Here is a 21,326-nt window from a genome sequence, read left to right as displayed (position 1 = left end):
CCAATAATACGTTTTCGCAACTAAACCCAGGTAGTATTCTTGCTGACAGGGTCCCCTTAGGTAATGAAAGTTCTGTGCCATTCTGTACAGACGCAGGTTGTTGATGTGGACCAGACTCAGACTCATACAAATGAGTCCATGCTGAGTGGTTGGGCGGTCCGAACGCTGCGCGTTTTCTTGCTTGCGAGGCTGACGTTGCCAGACCACAGAGGAGGCATGGGTGTGGGCTTAGGTGTCCGTCTGGAAGATGCTGCTAGAGTGCGTGCTTGTCTGGATGACCCTGGAAGCATGTATGTCCGTGTCCGTGTCCGCGTCCGTGCGGTGACGTAGGACCTAGGTGGACGTTTCTTCCCACTAATGAAAGATAGGTTTGGGGGAGTTAGATGTTCCATTGTATTGTTAACATGACACTGTACAGGAAAAATACATTACAAATGATTTAAAAATAGTCTGTGTGTGCGTCTATAATAATAAAGGGAAAAATTCTTAAAAATTACTTTTTATAGATGGCCTCTCGTCCCGAGAAATAACACATGACAGAAGCAGCGGCGATGATAAGACAGGATCCTCCCCACCCAATGAACACAGCTGCACCAATCTCAAATCTGACAGAGATGGAACATTGAACAGGCTTTAGCAGATGGTTCAGCTCATGATATATGAACAAGGTCTTAAAGTGCATTTAGCAAGTACTCACTTCTGGGATCTGAAATTTGGATCTACAAATTCGGAACGCACCTTATTCCCCCACCAGGAATATACTATCAAGCCAGAGAACCCTGGAAGACATACGGAAAAAAAACAATCTGAGATAAAGCCTGAAATTATGCAGTGTTTACTTCAATGTAATAGACAGATATTCATGAAATCTGCTGTTTTTATTATTATTTAGTCTAGTATCTAAATAATAAGTACGTAATAATACATATGTAGTGATTATAAAGCAATGAACCATATATATTTTGCATTTTGAAATGCCATAGCTTACCAGAGGCAAGGTAGGTGATGCTAGCAGCAAATGTTACCCTGGCATTGGCCAGCTCTGAACCACCTATCTTGGTGCATTTCATCCCAATGAAGGCGAGGACAGCTCCCCAAAATCCCAGGATCACTGATACAATGGCCAGAGCCCGACAAACATGCAGAAACACTGCCAAGGCAGGATTAACATCACTCAGAGTCGATCTATCCTCTAAATGAAACAACATTGGCTGGAATTTTTCCATTTATTTTATTTTTCTATTCTTTAACCAGTCATTGGTCAACTAATTCAGTAGGAAATACGTAAGGTGTCTCACCTGGAAGAGCCAGCAAAGAAGGGTAGTACTTGCAGTCTGACACACCGGTGGTGTCGGAGACGCAGTCCATCCATAGGTTGGAGTAATAGTTACCGGTGGTGAGGACAACGCTACCCACCTCCGACCAGGTCCAGTACTCAATAGCCAAAGTAGAACTCACCAGAATCCACCCAGAGAGGCATGAGACGAAGGAGCCGATCTCCATGTACATCACCAGAGTCCTGTACTTCATGGTGCCCAGCGTGGGGGAGACACTCTAAGGGGAAGATAAGCTTGACATGAAGCGGTTTGTTGGAACTGTGGCGAGTGAAGGAGCGCACAGCCTGTGGGAAAACTCAGTAATGGGAACAGGTATTGTTTCGGCCTCTTTGAGATTCATTTGCATCATCAGCATCTTTGTGTTCCCAAGATCGTATCTGGCTCTCACCAACCACACCCCACACCCCTATAGTCTCAAGGTTTCGGATGAGATCACCACTATCTGTACACTGGGGAAGAACAGCTATTTACACAGGACATCTTTTATTATGACAAGATGTGACTGAAAGACATTTGGAGGTCATTCTGTGTATCAGAATGAATTGATTAATTGAGTTATTTGTGTGTTGTGTATATGTATATATATATATATATATATATAGATACATACCTTTTTTATCTGATAACTATTACTATTATATTACTAGTATAACAGTAATCCACCCAGTTACAAGAATTATAGTGCTTTTAATGTGTTATTGCTACTATTTTTGCTTTTTAAGTGAAGTCTTTAAACCATGCCCTGGTTCATTGTGTGCTGATGGTAATGTGGTCCTCCATTACATCAACTTGGTTATGATAGACACTGAATGTTATCTCTGAATATTTTTTCTAAACAAAGATATTTATCTCATCAACTGTCTGTGTTTTTGTTTTCAGATTCCATACAGTCATGTGGACAGAGTAGTCCCCCCACATTTAAAACAACCTTTAAACCTTTTAACCTTCTTAAAATATTTGTGTTGTGTATCTTGTTAGATTACTGTTTGCCTCATTTGAGGAACTACAAAATAAACACAAAATGTCCACCTAAAATGCTTAGCTACAGGTGGATATCACATAAAAAAGACATACAAGGTTGTCCATATTTGATTAATAATGATCCATGAATTCAGAATTCAGAAAAGGCTGGAATCCAAACACATACTTTTCACAAAGAATTTATTCAGAAAATAACCTCCAATACAGATAGAAACTGCAAAGTTATCCACATAATGCAACATCTACATGCAAATGACGAGTAATCATATTTAAAATCCTAATCATATGTGTATCCCACTGTTTTGTATTTCATAACATTCACCAGTGGTACTCTCCCTCAAAGTATCATACCTAATTGAAGTCAGACTGAGACGAAATTGTATAACGTTTAAATGTGCTTAACAATGTGTTTTACAAGAGTCATATGTTTAAAATGTGTCTGACTTCATTCTCAGACATATCCATACCCACAAGCCTTAACATTGGAACATTAATATGCACTTGTTTAGTGTTTTCTGAGGTGTTCTATATGTATGTTTTTAATAAATAAGGCTCTCTCACTTGTTTAGTGTTCCTGAAGTGTTCTATATGTATGAGTTTTTAATAAATAAGGCTCTCTCACTTGTTTAGTGTTTCTGAGGTGTTCTATATGTATTAGTTTTTAATAAATAAGGCTCTCTCACTTGTTTAGTGTTCCTGAAGTGTTCTATATGTATTAGTTTTTAATAAATAAGGCTCTCTCACTTGTTTAGTGTTCCTGAAGTGTTCTATATGTAGGAGTTTTTAATAAATAAGGCTCTCTCACTTCTGGACCCATCTGACCAAGCTCTACTGCTTAAGCCAGTTGACCTGCTGTCCCTGGAGCTCCTCGCTGACTGCCTCCCTGAGGAGCGTGCAGACCGAGATGACCCTTCTGATCTCAGGGACTTGTCTGATCTCTCAGACCTCTTTGATCGTACAGATTGCTTCGATTTTGATGAGGATCCGGACTTTGAGGAGCGTCCGGTCTTTTCTGTGATTCCAGAAACAGTTGAAAGTATGGTTCTCGACGAAAGCTGAGATACAGAGGATGCTTCAGACACGGTGGAGAGCTCAGACAGTGTGGAGAACTCAGTGGAGATGGGACGCTCTTCTATTGCAGCCGGAAGGGGAATGACTGGAGCACTACAAAGAACACAAATGTCCCAGATATTGCTCAGCATAAATAATACTGAAAGAACACTTCATGAAATTATTTTTCTAATATACGAAAAAAATACGCTGTCACAGGATCTCTTAAAATGTACTTTTATGATGTTCTTACATATGCACACATTGCACACAACACAGTACTCAGTATACATATGTGTATGAGTGTGTGCTCACCTGTATGTCAGAGACCATATCTTACAAACAGAGACCAGGTGGAATATACCCCCAGCCATGTGAAAGGCAGAGCCGGCCCACCCAAGGAAGAGCGGCGTGCCTAGGTCAAACCTGGAAGGGAAACAAAACTCTATTTCTTATGCTCATACACAACTTGGGTACTGGTATCTGGCCATAGTTATTTAGACAGGAAAGTGTAAATGCCTCAGTCTTACCTTAATCCGTCAAAATTAGGATTGAAGTATTCAGCGGAGACATACTGGGCATACACAGCATAACCAGAGGCTGCCAGCATTCCTGCAGAGAAGAGAAACATAAATACCGGTAGTCACACTTGCTGGCACTTGCTGTCATTGTGGAACTTTCAGACACTCTCACAGAACACATTCTAGGATTCCTTCTTCTAAAACCACCTTATTAGAATACTTGCCACTGGTAAGATGGCAGACTCCACCAGCGAGCAGAGTTCTGTTCTTCTCCTTGTCTTTGCCCCCAATGTAGGTACACTCCATCCCCAGAAGGCTCAGAACGAACCCCAGCATCCCCAGTGAGAGCCCTCCCATGAGAAGGCCCCGGACGATCTGTATGTGATCTGAATGTGAGAGAGTAACTTCACTACTACAGCACAGCATTTTAGGTACCAAAACTGTATGTCATCATTCCATTCTTACATATTAGCACATGTTCATGCCAATAACTGTCTGTCAGTCAATGAATGAGTCTCAACACTGTACTTTCAGTGACAATAGGCAGTAGAAGCATAGGCTTGAAGCTTTTCCTAACCCACCTTCAACCGACCAGAGCACAGGAAAGTCATAGCAATTAGTGACAGCGGTGGAGTCTGTGAAGCAGGCCCTCCAGAGGCTGGACCAGTACCAGGCCACAGTGATGATTGAGCTTCCACCCTGCCCACCGATGGAGGTCACCTTCCAGCCCTCCATGGCCATGGAGCAGGCTATAAATATCCAGCCCAGCACTGTCAATAGGAAGCCCCAGATTTGCACCACGCGGATCTTCATTCTCTCTTGAAACTGTTTGTGATACACTTACACACTTACAATTAAATATATCCCCATAAAAGTCTGATTTCACCTCTCTCTTCTCTGAAGTCCCATGCCTCGCCTGTTGATCATGCAACTGACAGGGTTTCGCTCGATGGCAAGTTCCACTACGGAAAGGAGGAGCCGGGCTTCACACCCAAACGCTCTCTCCCACCTGTATTGTTTATGTGTGTGTTTATGTGTGTGTGACATAAAGAGAGGGAGGGAGGGAGGGAGAAAAACAAAGACAAAAAGTGCTTGTTGGTGTGAAACTGAGACCAGTCCGTTTCCCAGAGTCTTGTGCCACTGATGGCCTGTGGAGATGCGTAGCTCAACACTTCTCTACACTTCACCGATATATCAACACCAGATCATCGAAACGCTCTGTGACCAGCTGTAAGGAACAATGGGATTGTTCTGAGTTCATTGTGGACCTTAATGGCAACAGGAGTAATATGTTCTAAGGGTATAGGTTGAATTCATGCGTCCATGTTTGAACTGTACCTTGGGCCATCACACACACAGCGATCTGTTCATGGTGAACCTACATGCAATCCCTGACGTTACTCAACCAACGACCTCTCATTCTCCACTGAGGCAAAATATGTGGGTCAAATGCAGAGCCAAGGTTAAACTGATTTTTAAAACATTACAAAGAGGCCTTATTTTTCCATGCCTCAGGCTTCCCAAGCTTATTAATAATTTCATAAAGATGGAGTCTCTCTCTTTTATCTTTTAGACTTAGTTTCCCTCTAATATTATTAGAAATAAATCCATGTCTGTGTTATTAATGAAAACAAATGAGGGACTAATGTGATGAAAGACTACCCTGCTTGATCTGACCTGACCTCTAGTTAGGGAGTGCAGAAAGAGGGGGACTCTGTGTCATCTGTATCACAACTTTCATTAATTAAAGAAAGGGGGAATAGGCCCATCACGGAACCAACAAAGAAGAGCCTCAGTGTGTCCGTTGGCGGCACATCAGCTAATAACTGAGTAGGCTAATAAGGTAAGTGAGTATAAAGGCTTAACCAATAATAGTAGGCTAGGGCTGATTATAGTTTTTACTTTTACAGAAGAAACACATTTTTGAGTGAACTAACATTTTATGAACTGCAAAAACCCTACGCTGTCAAGGTTAATTTCAACCAAAACAATGTTCTCCGTTTGTTCTGAAATTAACACACAAAGGTGACACGGTTGTCTATCTAGTTTAACAAAACGTATAACCACTGCCTTAACCTGGGACCCCTTCAGTGCCACAAAACCAAATGTATTTTGGTTAGGAGACATTTTATCGATAAGAAGTTTACAACAATACTGCCATCTGGCGGTCAGAGTAGCCTACTTAGTGGGTAGGCTAATAAAGCGAAAATGGGCTTTATTATTGGGAAGAAGTTAGATTGTTATCTAATTCTCCTTGAACAGCAACAGCGGGACACATAACACTTGTTTACGGAAGCGTTGTGAGTGAATGTTTCAGAGCCGTAGGTCTATCAGCCGGAGGGAGTGAGACGGAAATGCGGATCGGGTTTCCACTTATCATCAGGTGGAGATGGACGGCTGTTCTTAAGACTTCAGTAATTTCCGAGTCAGTTTTCGAATAGGCAATGGATTGGTTACAGCACGAGACTTTAAATAGTGCATTGGGGCTGAAATTGCTAGACTTCTGTCATCAGTTTGTCTGGGTAGATAGCCTAACTAGACCTTTCTTCCATCTCCCACACAGGGAGCGTGGCCTAGCCCTGTTGTTTAAAGCCTCGTCATTGGTTGGAGCTTCCAAATGGTCACAGTCGATGTGTCCACACATGTCAACACTTGAACGGAAACGGTGGTTTGAGGTGAGCTTGTATTACTCCTCCATGGATTTACTTATGAAAAAGAAATTAGCAAGAGATCCATTTTCTCAAAATGTCCAGCCTCTTAGTTATACTTCACTGGCTGCAGCAGTAGTAAACATCACGTCTGAATTATGGTTCTATGTCTCCTGGCTGCATGCAAACTCAATACCCACAGGGAATGTTGAGAGAGAGCTCTGGGTGGGAATCCACTGCGGTTAAGAGGAATACAGTCAATCACAGGAGATGAAGCAATAAAGACTGGACTCAAGGCTAAGACACTAACACTGTTTGCATTATCAACATCAGGATATGAAAGTGACTGAAAGTCCACATATTATTTGTAGTTTAACTCAATAGCAGCACTTAGGGTGATTGTTCCCAGGGCCCTCCAGATCTCGGCCCACAGCACCAGCACCAGAGCTGAGATCACATTAATCCATATTTCACAGACACATTTAGGAAAACCCCGGAGTCTCGTCTATAATCAATAATTGCAGCAACTCAAAGGCATATAGGTTCAGCTGGACAGCTGAATGTGCACTGTCTGCAAGTACCACTAAACACCCTTCACTAGATTGCTCCCTCAGAATGGCTGCTCATGATTTAGGTGACTGGGGGTTGGGAATCATCTATCCTAATTCTGACCCCCATCATCAGTACTGTGTCCGTAAGAGGAGGAAGAGCATAGGTGTCTTCTTGGCCTTATTGGCTAATATTTGATAGAATATCCAGCATGCCAAAGGACACTGTAGAATGTTGTTAAGCCATCCAAAATGAGTAATTATCCATGGTCCATTAGATGGAGCTTACAAGACCATTCATTTAGAGTAGCCAGACCCATTAATTTACATTGAACTTGTTAAAGTGGATTAGCAACAATACTTGAAGAGCTGTTTTGGACCGTAAGTAGCATAAATAAAATATAGGCTAGTTTACAGACTTGAACAAATATTTATGAAAAACACAAAATCTATTTTGTCCTGTTTCTGTCATTAAAGTAAGGCATACATAATCTGTATTTTCACATTAGATTGTATATTTTATATAATATTGTTAGGAACTATTTGTAGTAATATTGTTAGGAACTATTAGAGTATGCAAGGGCCACTCTTGTTTTATGGGATTAGGGTCTCTGTTCTGTTTCTTTAGCCAAAGAACAGATTACATTGTGGCTAGAGTTGAAATGGAAATGGAATACTGTTAAATGTATATTTAATAATAACATTACACATAGGACCTGAAATAGCCTGTGATGGAAAAGATATCAACAGGACATGATGATAATGATGCTCTTTGCATTATTCAGATTGTGGACAGATTGATGTCCACACATAACTGAGATCTGATTGGCAACATGTTTATTAGGCATGCTATTAGCAGGCTATTGACCTGAACCTTTTTTTCTGTTTGCAAATGTAGTGACCCAAGATTAAGTTTGTAGTGTTTGCTGCCAAACTGTCATGACCTCTTATGAAAACCACCTTATCGGATATCTTTGGTGTTCATAATACATTGACTGACAACCTCGGGGACTGACAAGCATTTCAATGCCCAATTTCACCTCCAAATACATCACAAAGTTTTTTATCATGAAGTAGGCTGTCACAGAAAGCATGGTGATGCTAGTCAAAGCTTGCTGCTGAACTGAATCCTTTGTTACGACTGAATCCTTTGTTACAAAAGCTGAGCTGGTGTCCAGCATTTCTGCTATGCAGCACCTTGATCAAATGTAAGATGTGGCGTTTCTCTTCCTGCGTCTCTGACTTCAGGCTATGGAGAGGCTCTGTTAGTGAATAGTTCTCTACTGTTTTTGTGAAACAGGACATCTCCAAAGCAGACATTGCAGGTGTAGCTCTCTGCCTGCTAGCGTTGTCGCTGTGTATGCATGCAGTCATCAAACATAAGCATTTCTCCCAAACTGTCTGGACGTGCCCCCCTGCTCCTGGGGGTCTTTCTGGAGGGTGGTGGAGGGGTTGGGCCTCTGGCGTATGGAGAAGGATGCGGGTCTGTTATAGGAGCACTCAGTGTGTCTGGGGGAGAGGAGGAATGTGCATCAGTGTTATTAACTAACAGAAATACAGTGGATATTTGACATGAAAATATCATTTTTAACTTCAGTGTCATAGCAGATGTCTTATACAGGTGTGTGTATCTCCCATCTATACCTCTGCGTGTACTTTCAGGTAGGAACTGTCTACTTAGATTTTGTAATTATTAGTTTAGAATTGATTATTCATTTATTCATCATTACTAACTATGGTCACAGTGGTTATGATGATCAAATGCAACGATTCAGCATAAGTAGAAGTAGAAATGATCAATATTTAAAGCAGTAGAGAGTGAATAATTTTAATAATAATAATCATAATAGTAATAAATTGAGAAATTTTGTCGTTTTAGGGTGAAACCTGTACAAGAGCTATATTTCACAAGCTATTATTCAGATTGGCATAGAGTTGGACCGTGCTTCAGACTCCTGCAATCAGTGTCAGAGACGTACCTCAAACTGAAGCCCTCTGTTAAAGACAGGCAGAAGATGAAGCCTCCTAATATGCAGAGGACAGACCCTCCCCATCCAATGAACAAGGCAGCACCCAGCTCAAATCTGGTTGGATTGAGACACAAACGTTAACACAAACGCATACAGAACCAACAGTATAAGGTACATTCACCTATTTACACTGTATAATAGCTAAAAGCAAGCAATATTGCAGATTATTGGGTTAACATGAATACATGAAAATACTAACTTTTGCGCAACAAACATGGGATCAAAAAATTCCGATGTTATCCTATGTGCGTAGAGAGAACATGCAGTCAAGGAGCAGAGACCTGCACAAGAGAAGGTAAAAAGATATGAGATCCAGATGTTCATGTTTAACATCATATACAAAGATATGAGATCCAGATGTTCATGTTTAACATCCCTTCTTAACAGATTTCTAGGATGGGTAAAGTGAAGGGTTCTAAGGCAAAATATGTACAACATGGTGAGTGATTTAAAAAACAAAAACTACCGTTTAGGATGAAATGGAAGCCTGCCAAACAGGCAATCCGGGCCTTTGTTGTTTCCGATCCTCCAATCTTGGTACATTTCATACCCACCAAGGCCAGAATGGCCCCAAAGAAACCCAAACAAACAGCAGCTATCATTAAACCACGGCACACTTGGATGTACCCTGCAGGTAATCAGAGAGGGAAAGAGATAATAGACAAAAAAGTTAAGTTTTAAGGTCCCAAAGTTAAAGGACTGTCATGGGGGTGAATGGGGAGATTAAATATTTGTTTTCCTCTAAAGCAGTCAAATGTGGCAAAGGAGTATGCCACACTCTCCATGAAGTGTGTACACACAACAAGGTTCAAACAAACTAACAAGAAAAATGATTTCAGTTTAGATGGTATAGATGGATATATACATAACATTCTTACATTTTACTTTGTATATTCTTCCAAGAAGTTTACTTAAAAATGAAAATGTTAGGCAGATTCTAGCAATGTCACCAAATGTAATATTGTGTCTAAACAATATTTACTGTATGTTGTACAATATTTTAAGATGACAAAAACAGTGTGTGTGTGATTCAATTAAATATACCAATTAAAGTTTAAGATTAAGTGACCTACATGTCTAATACTAAAAATATACAAGTATACTTATATGTTCATGTTGGCCAGTTTAATCCTACCAAGTACAAATGTCATTCTCTAAACTCTAGCATGTATCTAACACAATAGGTATTTTTATGTTGGTAAATGATCACTGTGAAAAGTTTAAAACTATAAAATCAAATAATATTTTGATATGTTCAGTTTTATTCTTATTAAATGTACTCTTTGAATATTCAGTTCAAATATTATAGTCTATATTTGATACATTTTGATTCTTCACCATGAGCCCATAAAGAGTGAACTGACATATTTTGTTTACTAAAATGCTGCAATCTACAATTCACATCTAATTTCACATCTAATATAGACATTCACTGGCACAAATAAATACAAATAAATGACAGACCGTCTAATGCTAGCATGGATGGGAAGTCTTTGCAGTTAGAGACACCGGTGGAGTCAGTCACACACGTCTTCCACAGATTTGACCAGAAGGTTGCTGTTGTGATGACAGTCCCATCCACAGAGGAAACCTTCCAGTAGTCTGTAGCCACGGTCGAGGCTGTGAGGATCCATCCCGATATGGTCAAAAGAAAGGCAATCATTTCTGTCATCATGTGACTCATTTTGTTCAGACACAACCTTTGGTACGTTGTCAGTTTGCTAACTGCACCTGACTTGGGTGCACGGAGATGGGATGGATAGTAATGGCAATAGAATTGCACTGTTGCTCTGCTGTGTGGAGCTGCGGTCCGTGTGTAATCTCTGATCACTGGGCTTATATGCACCTGAGAGGAGGGGGAGAGGTCCTGGAAGCACTCCTCTAGCTGACCAATGATCTTTTATGCCTACATTGAATAGACATCAACCCATTGCTCTGTCACACATATGCCCACACAGACACAACGGCGGAGCACGTCACTCCACAGGGATTATAACTGAAGCTCAGAGATGAGTCTTATCATGCAGATCTGGCATGTCAGAGAGCAGGAAGCCATGGCAGTCAGTCTAGCTAGAGGGAGACTAGGGTGTCCAGAGAAGAGAGGTTAGATTTATGGCATTAAACTGAGATGAGAGCTCCCCCTACTGGACAGATTTCACAGGACAGGTTGCCTTACATGTCAAAGACTATTGGAATGTCACAATTTGAGTCATTAAAGAGGTACTGCACACTTAAACAGTTTTTAAAGCTGTAAACTAAATAATATGACTGTACTGTTATTAACCAAATTGATACAAATCGTAATTTCATGAAATGAAAATGGCTCAACCTGGCATCTACTGTTTAAAATCATAATGACCTTGCAAGGCCAATGATGCCGTAGGGTCAACCGTTGGGACTTATCTACATCATGAAACTTATATTCTGCCCGTTGAGCCCCTTGCCCACTTTTTAGCATTTTTCCAAAGATATTCCAAACCCAGATATAGCTGCAAATCCATCAAACTTTTTACTTTCATTTTTATACTGTGCTAAAATGGCAATTTGTTCATTTTTTATTCGTCTTCAACATGAATGGGTTCAGGTTACTGGTAATATGAAATGGTGGCCATCATTGGAAAGGGCTTTGTGTTCTTGCAGAATGAAATCACCATCTCAGGAACCATCTCGGTAACATGGGTAAACAGGGGAACTGGAACCATGCCGGTAACAGAAACCATGGGGGAAGGAACTACTCAGAAACAGGAACCACCTTGTGACCAGACACAGGAAGACCCGGGATGTGGTCTGAGTGGCTGGGCAGCGGAACCTGCATGGTGCTGAGCAGCCGGATCTTCATGGTCCTGGGCAGTGGAACCTCCATGACGCTGGGCAGTTAAGGGGTCAAGGTGCTGGGCAGCTGAAGGGCACGACATTGTCTATGGGTCCAAATAATGAGACAGAGAGCTCTGCTGTCACCAAGGGGTTTCCCAAGGCTAGGTTTTGATGATTCTCCTATTTATCTCACTGTTATACTCGAGACACACACATGTCTACGAAACCCACTGCCTCTCTTCCTCCCAGCACCGTCATCACCTGTTTTAATGACATGAACTTGGAGGCCTGAAAAGGATCTGAAACTAAACAGCAATAAGACTGAGCTACTCGTTGTTGGCTGTAAATCAGCTCTTGTGAAGAGATGCCTCTCCATAGATGGCTGCACCATCCCCTGTTCCACTCAGGTTAAGAGCCTTGGTGTCATCCTGGACAGTACCCTTTCCTTCTCCAGTTATAGAAACAGTGTCTCCCGGATCGCCTTCCATCTGCGAAACCGCTCCAGACTACGCCCTGCTTTAACACAACACTCCACGGAATTCTTACTTAATGCTGTGGTCACATCACGCATTGACTTTTGCAATGCAAGCCTGCAATGCATCCCCAACAAACTGACTTCAGCTCATCCAGAACTCTACAGCATGGATTATTACACGTCCAAAGTCCACTGAACATATCACACTCCTGCAGATTCAATTCCACTGGCTCCCTGTGGCACAACAGATTCATTTTAAACTCTTATTAATAACGTTTAAAGCTCTTCATAATCTTTCCCCAGTTTATCTCACAGACCTCCTCCAGACTTATACTCCCTCTCACTCCCTGCGGTCTTCATCAGCAGGTCTTCTGGCACAGCCAGCCATGAACTTCACCATAATAGGTACCAGAGCCTTCTCCTATTCTGCACCGAAACTTTGGAACTCATTTCCACATACTGGACTCCATCAGAGAATTTAAAGCTGCTCTTAAAGCCTGGTGTTTTAAAACTAGCTTGTTCACTTCAACTGCATCTTATTTTATACGACCAGGGCCGGACCTAGCACATTTGGTGCCCTAGGCAAGCTTCTCCCCTAGCGCCCCCCAAAAAATCTACAGTTAAGTACTGCACCTTTATTTATTACAAGAACAAGAGTGCAAAGTGCACACTAAAGAATCAAAACAAATAAACAACTTAGCTAACAAACAACAATAATAATAATAACAAACAATAAAATAATACATGCACATTTACATGTGTTAAATAATCAAAATATAATATGCAAAATAAACAAATAAATAAATAAATAGTACAAATGAACTATTTACATTCCACTCCACACTTCAAGGGTTACAGTGCAGTCCTTCTGGCCTTCCTCGCTGCAAAGTCATCAGTGACATCATTGTATCAAATCTGACCACCAACTTCATGGTTAATACTGATCACAGCCAGACCACTGTGGCGTTCTTGAGCCATGGTTGACCTCAGGTACGTCTTCAAAAGTTTTAATTTAGAAAAACTCCTCTCGGCTGAAGCTATACAGTACATGAGCCTACAGAGATAACTGCCTACAGACTCTAACCTGTCCACATTTGAGGGGATTAACTCTGGGATACTTTTGGGGTAGAGGCATTGCATGGTGTATTACAGCACACTCGCTCTGTAGAACATTTACAACAACCTGGCAAGCCAGAATGACACCTTGGGGTTGACCTTGCCCTACACAACTTGGGCCAAGATCTGGTGAAGCTCCTGTGAAACAAACCCAGAGACTCAAGACCTCCTGCAGACCACCATGTCCTCCTTCAGCTCTGGTGATGAGCCTTGAGCCCAAAGTTTCGGTCCAAAGTTTCAGTTGGGCGGCACACAGAAAAAATAAGGGGGTGCCTTACGACTTGACTGTAACTGGATCTTCCGAGATCAGTTGAGGCGGACTCTTTGATGATTCCTTGTCCATAGAGGAGCTCCTGCTGAGCGTCTCTGTATGTGTCATCAGATATAAGCCAGACACTGATACAAGGATGCCCAATGTTCTCCTGATGAGTCTGCCTGACCTTACTCATGTAATTTACCCCGAGCTCCTAAATCATGGTGGAACTTCTCTGAAATTGCTTATGGCACACATGAGGATCATGAGGAGCAATTCACTGAATTAGACAAAGAGTGTACTGGATTAGCATAGCAGCCTGTGCCTTTAACTGGATTAGAATGGTAGGGCAGTTCATTTTTCCTTTATAGAGAAACCTGTAGATGGCAGCATAGAATCAGAATCAGAATCAGAATTGGATTTATTGAATTTTTTCTGGTGTATAGGTGCATACAGTAAATAAAACATACAAACACAATAATTACTACACATAAGAAAAGTACTACACATAAGAACCAAAAAAACACAATATATACGATACAAATATATAAACAATGAATATAAAAAAGTAAAGTGGAAAGTAGAATGCAAAACAGGAGTGCAATGTGAATGAGCAATGTGCAATGTAATGTGTGTTAATGTAACACAGACTTGGGATGTGGGGGTGGGATAAGAGTCCAGGTCAGGTGGGGGTCCTGGGCCTTGTTAATAAGGCCAACTGCAGCCGGGAAGAAGCTGGTTTTGTGGCGTGAGGTTTTGGTCCTGATGGACCGCATCATCCTCCTGGAGGGAAGAACCTCAAAGAGTTTGTGACCAGGGTGGGAGGGATCGGCCACAATCTTACCTGCCCGCCTCAGGGTCCTAGAGGCGAACAGGTCCTGAAGAGATGGAAGATTGCAGCCAATCACCTCAGCAGAACGGATGATACGCTGCAGTCTGCCTTTGTCATTGGCAGTGGCAGCAGCGTACCAGATGGTGATGGAGGAGGTGAGGATGGACTCGATGAATGCAGGTGTAGAAGGGCACCATCATTGCCTTTGGCAGGTTGAACTTCTTCAGCTGCCGCAGGAAGTACATCCTCTGTTGAGCTCTTTTGGTGAGGGAGCTGATGTTAAGCTCCCACTTGAGGTCCTGGGAGATGATGGTGCCCAGGAAGCGGAAGGACTCCGGAGTGTCGACTGGGGAGTCTCTCAGGGTGATGGGGCTGGGTTCTTTCTAAAGTCTACAACCATCTCCACTGTTTTCAGAGCATTTAGCTCCAGGAGTTTTGGATTGGTCGTTGGTGTTTGGATAGGAATTGGATTTGGGATACTCGTTGGATTTTGGATCGTCGTCGTTTGTTTGTTTATATTACCATTTAACTGACTTTACATCACATCTCTTCACAACACTGACCTTCACCACATGTTTGCTATAATTATTAGATAAATATATATACTTGTAACCCTTAAAAAATATATTATTATTATTATTATCATAAATTCTGCGTGGCCTCCCCTTTATGTTTCGTGCATTGAGCTGGCACGTTACAATATTAGGATCAGACGTCAGCTCTGCACTTCATGATGATATAAAAAGTTTGGGGTTGACTTGGTGTTGAATGGCTGGGTTTCCTCCTTCTGTTGTTTAAAACTCCATTAAGTCAATAGGTCAGGTTCATACTCACCTGCCTTTGTCAACTAAGTTATAACATGAAAACAACATAGCACTTGACATGGATCATACATAATTTCACTGTGGTTTATTTATATTCCTTGCTTAAAAGTGACCATAAATATAAAAGGAAAATGATTCCCTCTTAATAAATAAGTGGCTAAAAGTCATTAATGACACTATCACTATTAGCGGTGTGACTGTGCATGTCAATAAGCAAGCTACAGAGTTGGATACAAACCAGGCCCATGAGGTTCTTCACATAAATGATTGCTAGGAGACTGCAGATATTAATGAGCACTCCGCATACTCACTGGCTGGCCCCATGCTGTCATAACAACAGTGTCCTTCAGGAGATGTTGTTTACAATTTTGAGAGAAAAACACCTGTCTTAATACTAGGAGAGGCACAAAGTTGACAAGAATATTAAATATCCATCACAATACAGTATACTGTATTTGTCAGCAACAAATAACCTACTTTTGTTTTCATTAGCAAAGACAATGTACAATGACTGAAAATAATCTACTTTTGTTTTGATTAGCAAAGACAATGGACAATGCCTGAAAATCACTTTGTTCCAAGGTCAGCTGCAATCAGCGAATAAGCGAGTGCATATCAGACTGCTGGTTTTAATACTTGCCCGATTGTAACTTGTTGCTGAATAGCCACTAGTACAGGAGTGTAAATCAATACAAAACGATCTGATTCAGAATGCATCTTAGATTGCAATAGATATATAAAATATAGCCACAAGCGGCGATCATCGGGGCCCAAACAGAATCGCAGAAGTCATCACCAATGGTGGAGTTAGATGTGGTTCAGCGGCTTCAACAGGAGAAATAAGAGGAGGAAATGTTAAAATAGAGTCAAATAGACCACACAATTTGAATATCGTAGAGTACATGGTTCTTCACATACCTGTTAGAGTGCTAAAGTTCACTTTAAGCACAGTGAGCTGTGGTACTCCAAAGGGTTGGGTGCTCACCTCGTTGTTATTTATACGGTTTATGCATAATAGAACTGCATCATCCAGGTTTAATCTCATGAGGTTAGCTGATATTAAAGTAGTGGGCCACGTTTAGTCATTAGTGGTGTCAGAACAACCTTTCACAAAATGAAAACAAAGATTATGGCCAGCTTCAAGTTGATGATTCTTTCCAAGGTGTATCAGTGTCCTGTTGTGAATACAATTTGAAGTCTGCTGCCAAGCATGCTCTCTATCTTCCACTGTTGAATTATACGCTGTGTCCTGACTGGCCATGAATCAAAACTCTTCAAGCATCAAGGTCTGTAGATGTAGCTTACAAACTTCCTTGCAAATCAGTCAAATGTCCTACAACAAGTTACAGTTGAAAAATGCACTTTTACAAATGATGCAATGATGGACAATCTAATTGAAAATGTGACTTATGTGTCCATAACACTTAAGGCATTACGTAGAAACTGCATGACAACATTTTGGAACAAGGATCAAACCATTCAGGAGCAATAAAGCAATACACCTTGTGGTTTGTTGTAGTGCCCACCTATGGCCAATTTGTTCAAAATGTGGTGCACAGCTTGAGCCTATTACATTTCATGAAGATGAGCCATTCACACTGGCAAATATGGACTGCTGAAATTTGATTGGACATTGGCAGCCATTTTTGTTGAATGAGCCAACTGGTAATTCAGGGCATGTTAGCATAAGAGGCCAAGTACAACCACACAAAATTTCAAAATGTTCAAAAAGGTTCTTGAGATATTTCACTTAGCACCCCCTATGGCGAAATTTGACGTGCTTCCAAGGAATGTGGATATTGGCCATAGAGACAATAGGGACCACACCTTAACATTTCTTTGGCTTATAACTTTTTTGACGGTTAACAGTTTCATGAATCTAAATTCTTTTTACAACTTTTTATCAGCATGGTCTAGAGATGACACACAACACATTTTGTGATATTCGGATGATGAAATTATGGGGGTGGAAATTGACGGTTACAGGTCCATTTGATTTGGGAAATTATAAGGAATCAGAAGAAAGAAGCTTTTCTCCTTCGGCCACTTTGTGAGACACAGCCCACATACAGGGAACTAAATGCATGCATCTAATTCACTGAAACACCTACACTCAAGCCGGCAGGCAACGATTGGGCAGAGGAGTAACCTAACTCCGCCCTGGTCATGAGGGGTCATGTACACCACTGCCCATGCTGCTCCCCTGAATAATTATTTGTTTCAGAACTTTTATTTGTTTCACGATTCTACTCTTTCAAGCAACCCCACTTTTATTTCTTATATTTGCTTAATTACTTCCCAGAACTTCACGTTACTGTGGTTTAACTGTCCTGTTCCAATGGCAGAGGCTTAAGCCTGATTTATGGTCGGCTTTTTACGCAGACACGCAAAGCCCTCTCCGTTGTTGCAAACCCTCTCCGAGCACCTCTCCGTGGCCTGACGTGCACCTCCCACGTTTTGTAACTGTCCGTCGAAATGACAGAGATCTGTCGGAGACCGAAGGGCTGTGATTGGTCCAACCCATCACTGTTTAGTGCCCAAACTGTGGGTAGTAGCGTGCTAACATTAGATAGCTGGCTCAGACGTATTTTTCAGTTACAATAATGGGGTTTTTACATTGCACAGTGTCTGTTTCTCGGTAACTTTATAAGAATCTAAGCAAAAAAAAGTCAAACAAAGTATGTATCCATAGCACCATGCAGGAGGGCAGTACCACCCTGATTCTCCGGCCCAGAAAGCCCCAACAGCAGCTTACAATGTTTCTGTAGGCCAAAGCCGATCCCACGGCCAAAGCATTATGGGGGCGAACTATTTACAGCCTCATCATTCACATCAGCACAAAGAAGCGCATGCTGCAGTATATTGACTATTAATGGACGTGTAGGCTTCATGTGACGAAAGGAAGAGGGTACTGTTCAAGTGGAAGATTAGTTCATTGTCATACTGTGAACAATGACCGCTGTATACCTAAATTATAGAAACCTTTGACTTCCAATACTCTAATCACTCCACTACGACATTTCACGGATACGTTTAATCATAATGAACACAGTGTAAATTAAATTAAATAAGATAGGTCTAGTGCATACAAATGAATGTGTCATCAACAAATAATACTGTGTTGAGCAGTTCATGTCCGTTGCAGTGGAGTGTCTTTCTTTTTGGATAATCTTTCCACTATCAAGGCAATTACAGGATTCCATTGAAGCACATATAGAGGATCTTGTATTTTGTTCTATCAAGTTGGATTTCTCCTTGGTTCTCACTTTTAGGTGAGGTTAGGTTTCGTGTGAGCTGCATTAGATTAGATCATTTGCTAAATAGATAAGCTTATCCACCAAAACAATATAAGATAAGGATCCATCCAACGATCCTGTGTCAGTGTGGAGAGGCCTGCAGGACATCACCAACTACAGGAAACCCTCCCCCCACACTGTAGAGAAGATCAGGAAGGCTCCAGGCCCAGATGGTGTGTCACCCTCCTGTCTGAAAGTCTGCGCTGACCAGCTGGCTCCCATATTCACACGGATCTTCAACAGATCTCTGGAGCTGTGTGAAGTCGCCTCCTGCTTTAAACGCTCCACCATCATCCCGGTTCCCAAGAAATTGTACTGAATGACTACAGGCCCGTCGCCCTGGCGTCTGTGGTCATGAAATCCTTCGAGAGACTGGTGTTGTCCCACCTGAAGGTCATCACAGGCCCCTTGCTGGACCTTCTGCAGTTTGCCTATCGGGCTAATAGGTCAGTGGATGATGCAGTAAACATGGGACTGCACTACATCTTGCAACACCTCGACTCCCCAGGGACGTATGCATGGATGCTGTTTGTGGACTTCAGCTCTGCGTTCAACACCATCATCCCAGAAGTCCTCCTCACCAAACTCACCCAGCTCACTGTGCCCGCCTCCACCTGTCAGTGGATTACAAACTTCCTGTTAGACAGGAAGCAGCAGGTGAGGCTGGGAGAAATTACATCCAGCACCCTGACAGTCAGCACTGGTGCCCCCCAGGGATGTGTGCTCTCCCCACTGCTCTTCTCCCTCTATAGTCCAGGCAAAATAGCATTTTACGACAGACTAATTGTAAAAAAAAAAATTTCAGCATAGATCATTTCTATGAGGTGTCCAGAACAACATACTAAAAGTTCTAAGAAATCCTAGTTGAGGAAATATGTTTACTTATGTTTAATACTAAAAGTCCTAAGAAATCCTAGTTGAGGAAATATGTTTAATTCTCATCAATCTGAGATGTGTGCTAATAATGCATGGCAAAAATACACCTTAAAAATGTAATTTTTTCCTTCACTCCTATCAAAATGAAACTTTACACAATGAAAGTACCCATGAAAAGTAACATTTTTTGTATTACAAGTTTTTTTTTAAATTAATTTAAATATGCACATGAGCGTCACACTTATTGAATATGTCCTAATTGCATAGGCAGAAACACCATACCCCTGGCAGGCACTACCAAGCCAGGCAGTTTTCAGGTTAGAGGCCAGTCTAAAAGCAGCATTGCCATCTCCCATTGGCAGTAGGATGATTGGATGAAGATTGGGCCGATGTATTTGTCATACATATGAATGGTGTTTCTGCCTATGGACATATTCAATAAGTGTGGAGCTCATGTGCATATTCAAATTCATTTCAAAAGAAACTTGTAATACAAAAAAATTTACTTTTCATGGGTACTTTCACTGTGTAAAGTTTCATTTTGATAGGAGTAAAGGAAAAAATTACATTTTTAAGGTGTATTTTTGCCATGCATTATTAGCACACATCTCAGATTGATGAGAATTAAACATATTTCCTCAACTAGGATTTCTTAGGACTTTTAGTATGTTGTTCTGGACACCTCATAGAAATGATCTATGTTGAAAAAAATTCTATTTTTGGCTCCAAAATGGGTTAATTTGCCTGGCCTACTACACACCAATGATTGCACCTCATGAGACCCGTCTTTTCAAATCCTGATTTTTTTTGCCCTGTGGTGCCGTCGCAACAACCTTGAGTTGAACTCGCTCAAAACTGTGGAGATGATGGTGAACTTCAGGAGGAGCCCCCCATCACTGCCCCCCCCTCACTATACTAAACAGCACTGTGTCTGCTGTGGAATCCTTCAGGTTTCTGGGATCCACAATCTCCCAGAACCTGAAGTGGGAGCCCAACATCAACACAGTCATCTAAAAGGCCCAGAAGAGGAGCTGTGCCAGCTCAGGAAGTACAACATGCCTCAGGAGCTGCTGATCCAGTTTTACACTGGAGTCATCAAGTCTGTTCTCTGCACATCCATCACTGTCTGGTTTGGAAAGGCCACCAAACTGGACAGGAACAGACTACAACGGACATTCAGGTCTGCAGAAATGATTATCGGTGCCGACCTGCCCACCATCCAGAACCTGTACACCTCCAGAGTCAGGAAAAGGTCAGGAAAAATCAATGCAGACCCCTCACACCCTGGACATAATCTGTCCCAACTCCTCCCCTCTGGTAGGCGCTACAGAACACTGTACACCAAAACCACCAGACACAGCAACAGTTTCTTCCCGCTTGCCGTCACACTAATGAACAATAAAACACTGAGCTGCTGGCCCTAGATATCTGCACTGGGTCTCTGAGTGATTGGGTGGGGTGATCATCCCATCTGCAAATAAATATAACTATGTACATATGTACAGTCTAACGATAAATAAATAGTCTAAGTATGTCAATATAAACAGTAAATGTACATATATGAGTATGGGTGAATATATAAGTATTGTGAGAAGGTGAAATCTCCCCCTCCCCACCGTCGTAAGAAGGGATGGTGCTTTTAAGACACTTTGACTCCCCCACCGTAATGGTTGGTTCCGTGCTCCCCCACGTCAATGGTGGGTTCAAATTTAGCCCAAGTGGCAG

The 21,326-nt window shown here is 41.6% G+C and overlaps 3 protein-coding genes across 3 annotated transcripts; all 3 read right to left on the bottom strand.

Moving 5' to 3' along the window:
* Positions 1 to 73: 73 nt before the first annotated feature.
* Positions 74 to 1,905, bottom strand: cldn10d (claudin 10d). The gene is made up of 5 exons (XM_042704695.1): positions 1,299 to 1,905; positions 989 to 1,150; positions 698 to 779; positions 509 to 605; positions 74 to 368 (listed from the first exon to the last, which is right to left on the bottom strand). Exons 1-5 carry the CDS (start codon positions 1,528 to 1,530, stop codon positions 123 to 125), a joined length of 819 nt encoding a protein of 272 aa, XP_042560629.1. The 5' UTR covers positions 1,531 to 1,905; the 3' UTR covers positions 74 to 122.
* Positions 1,906 to 2,375: 470 nt separating this feature from the next.
* Positions 2,376 to 4,804, bottom strand: cldn10e (claudin 10e). Its single transcript, XM_042704700.1, is given in 6 exon segments — positions 2,376 to 2,379; positions 3,219 to 3,482; positions 3,660 to 3,794; positions 3,899 to 3,980; positions 4,114 to 4,275; positions 4,471 to 4,804. Coding segments are annotated over 6 exon segments (879 nt in total). The 5' UTR covers positions 4,703 to 4,804.
* A 3,412-nt stretch (positions 4,805 to 8,216) lies between these two features.
* On the bottom strand, positions 8,217 to 10,799 carry cldn10a (claudin 10a). Its single transcript, XM_042704699.1, has 5 exons — positions 10,580 to 10,799; positions 9,582 to 9,743; positions 9,315 to 9,396; positions 9,015 to 9,169; positions 8,217 to 8,604 (listed from the first exon to the last, which is right to left on the bottom strand). The coding sequence occupies exons 1-5, from the start codon at positions 10,797 to 10,799 to the stop codon at positions 8,459 to 8,461; spliced, it is 765 nt and encodes a 254-aa protein (XP_042560633.1). The 3' UTR covers positions 8,217 to 8,458.
* Between the last annotated feature and the right edge of the window lie 10,527 nt (positions 10,800 to 21,326).

The sequence above is a fragment of the Clupea harengus genome, unplaced genomic scaffold (assembly GCF_900700415.2).
Source record: "Clupea harengus unplaced genomic scaffold, Ch_v2.0.2, whole genome shotgun sequence".
NCBI lineage: Eukaryota > Metazoa > Chordata > Actinopteri > Clupeiformes > Clupeidae > Clupea > Clupea harengus.
Note: the sequence above shows the minus strand (reverse complement) of the source record. Positions and strands in the feature narration are given on the sequence as shown.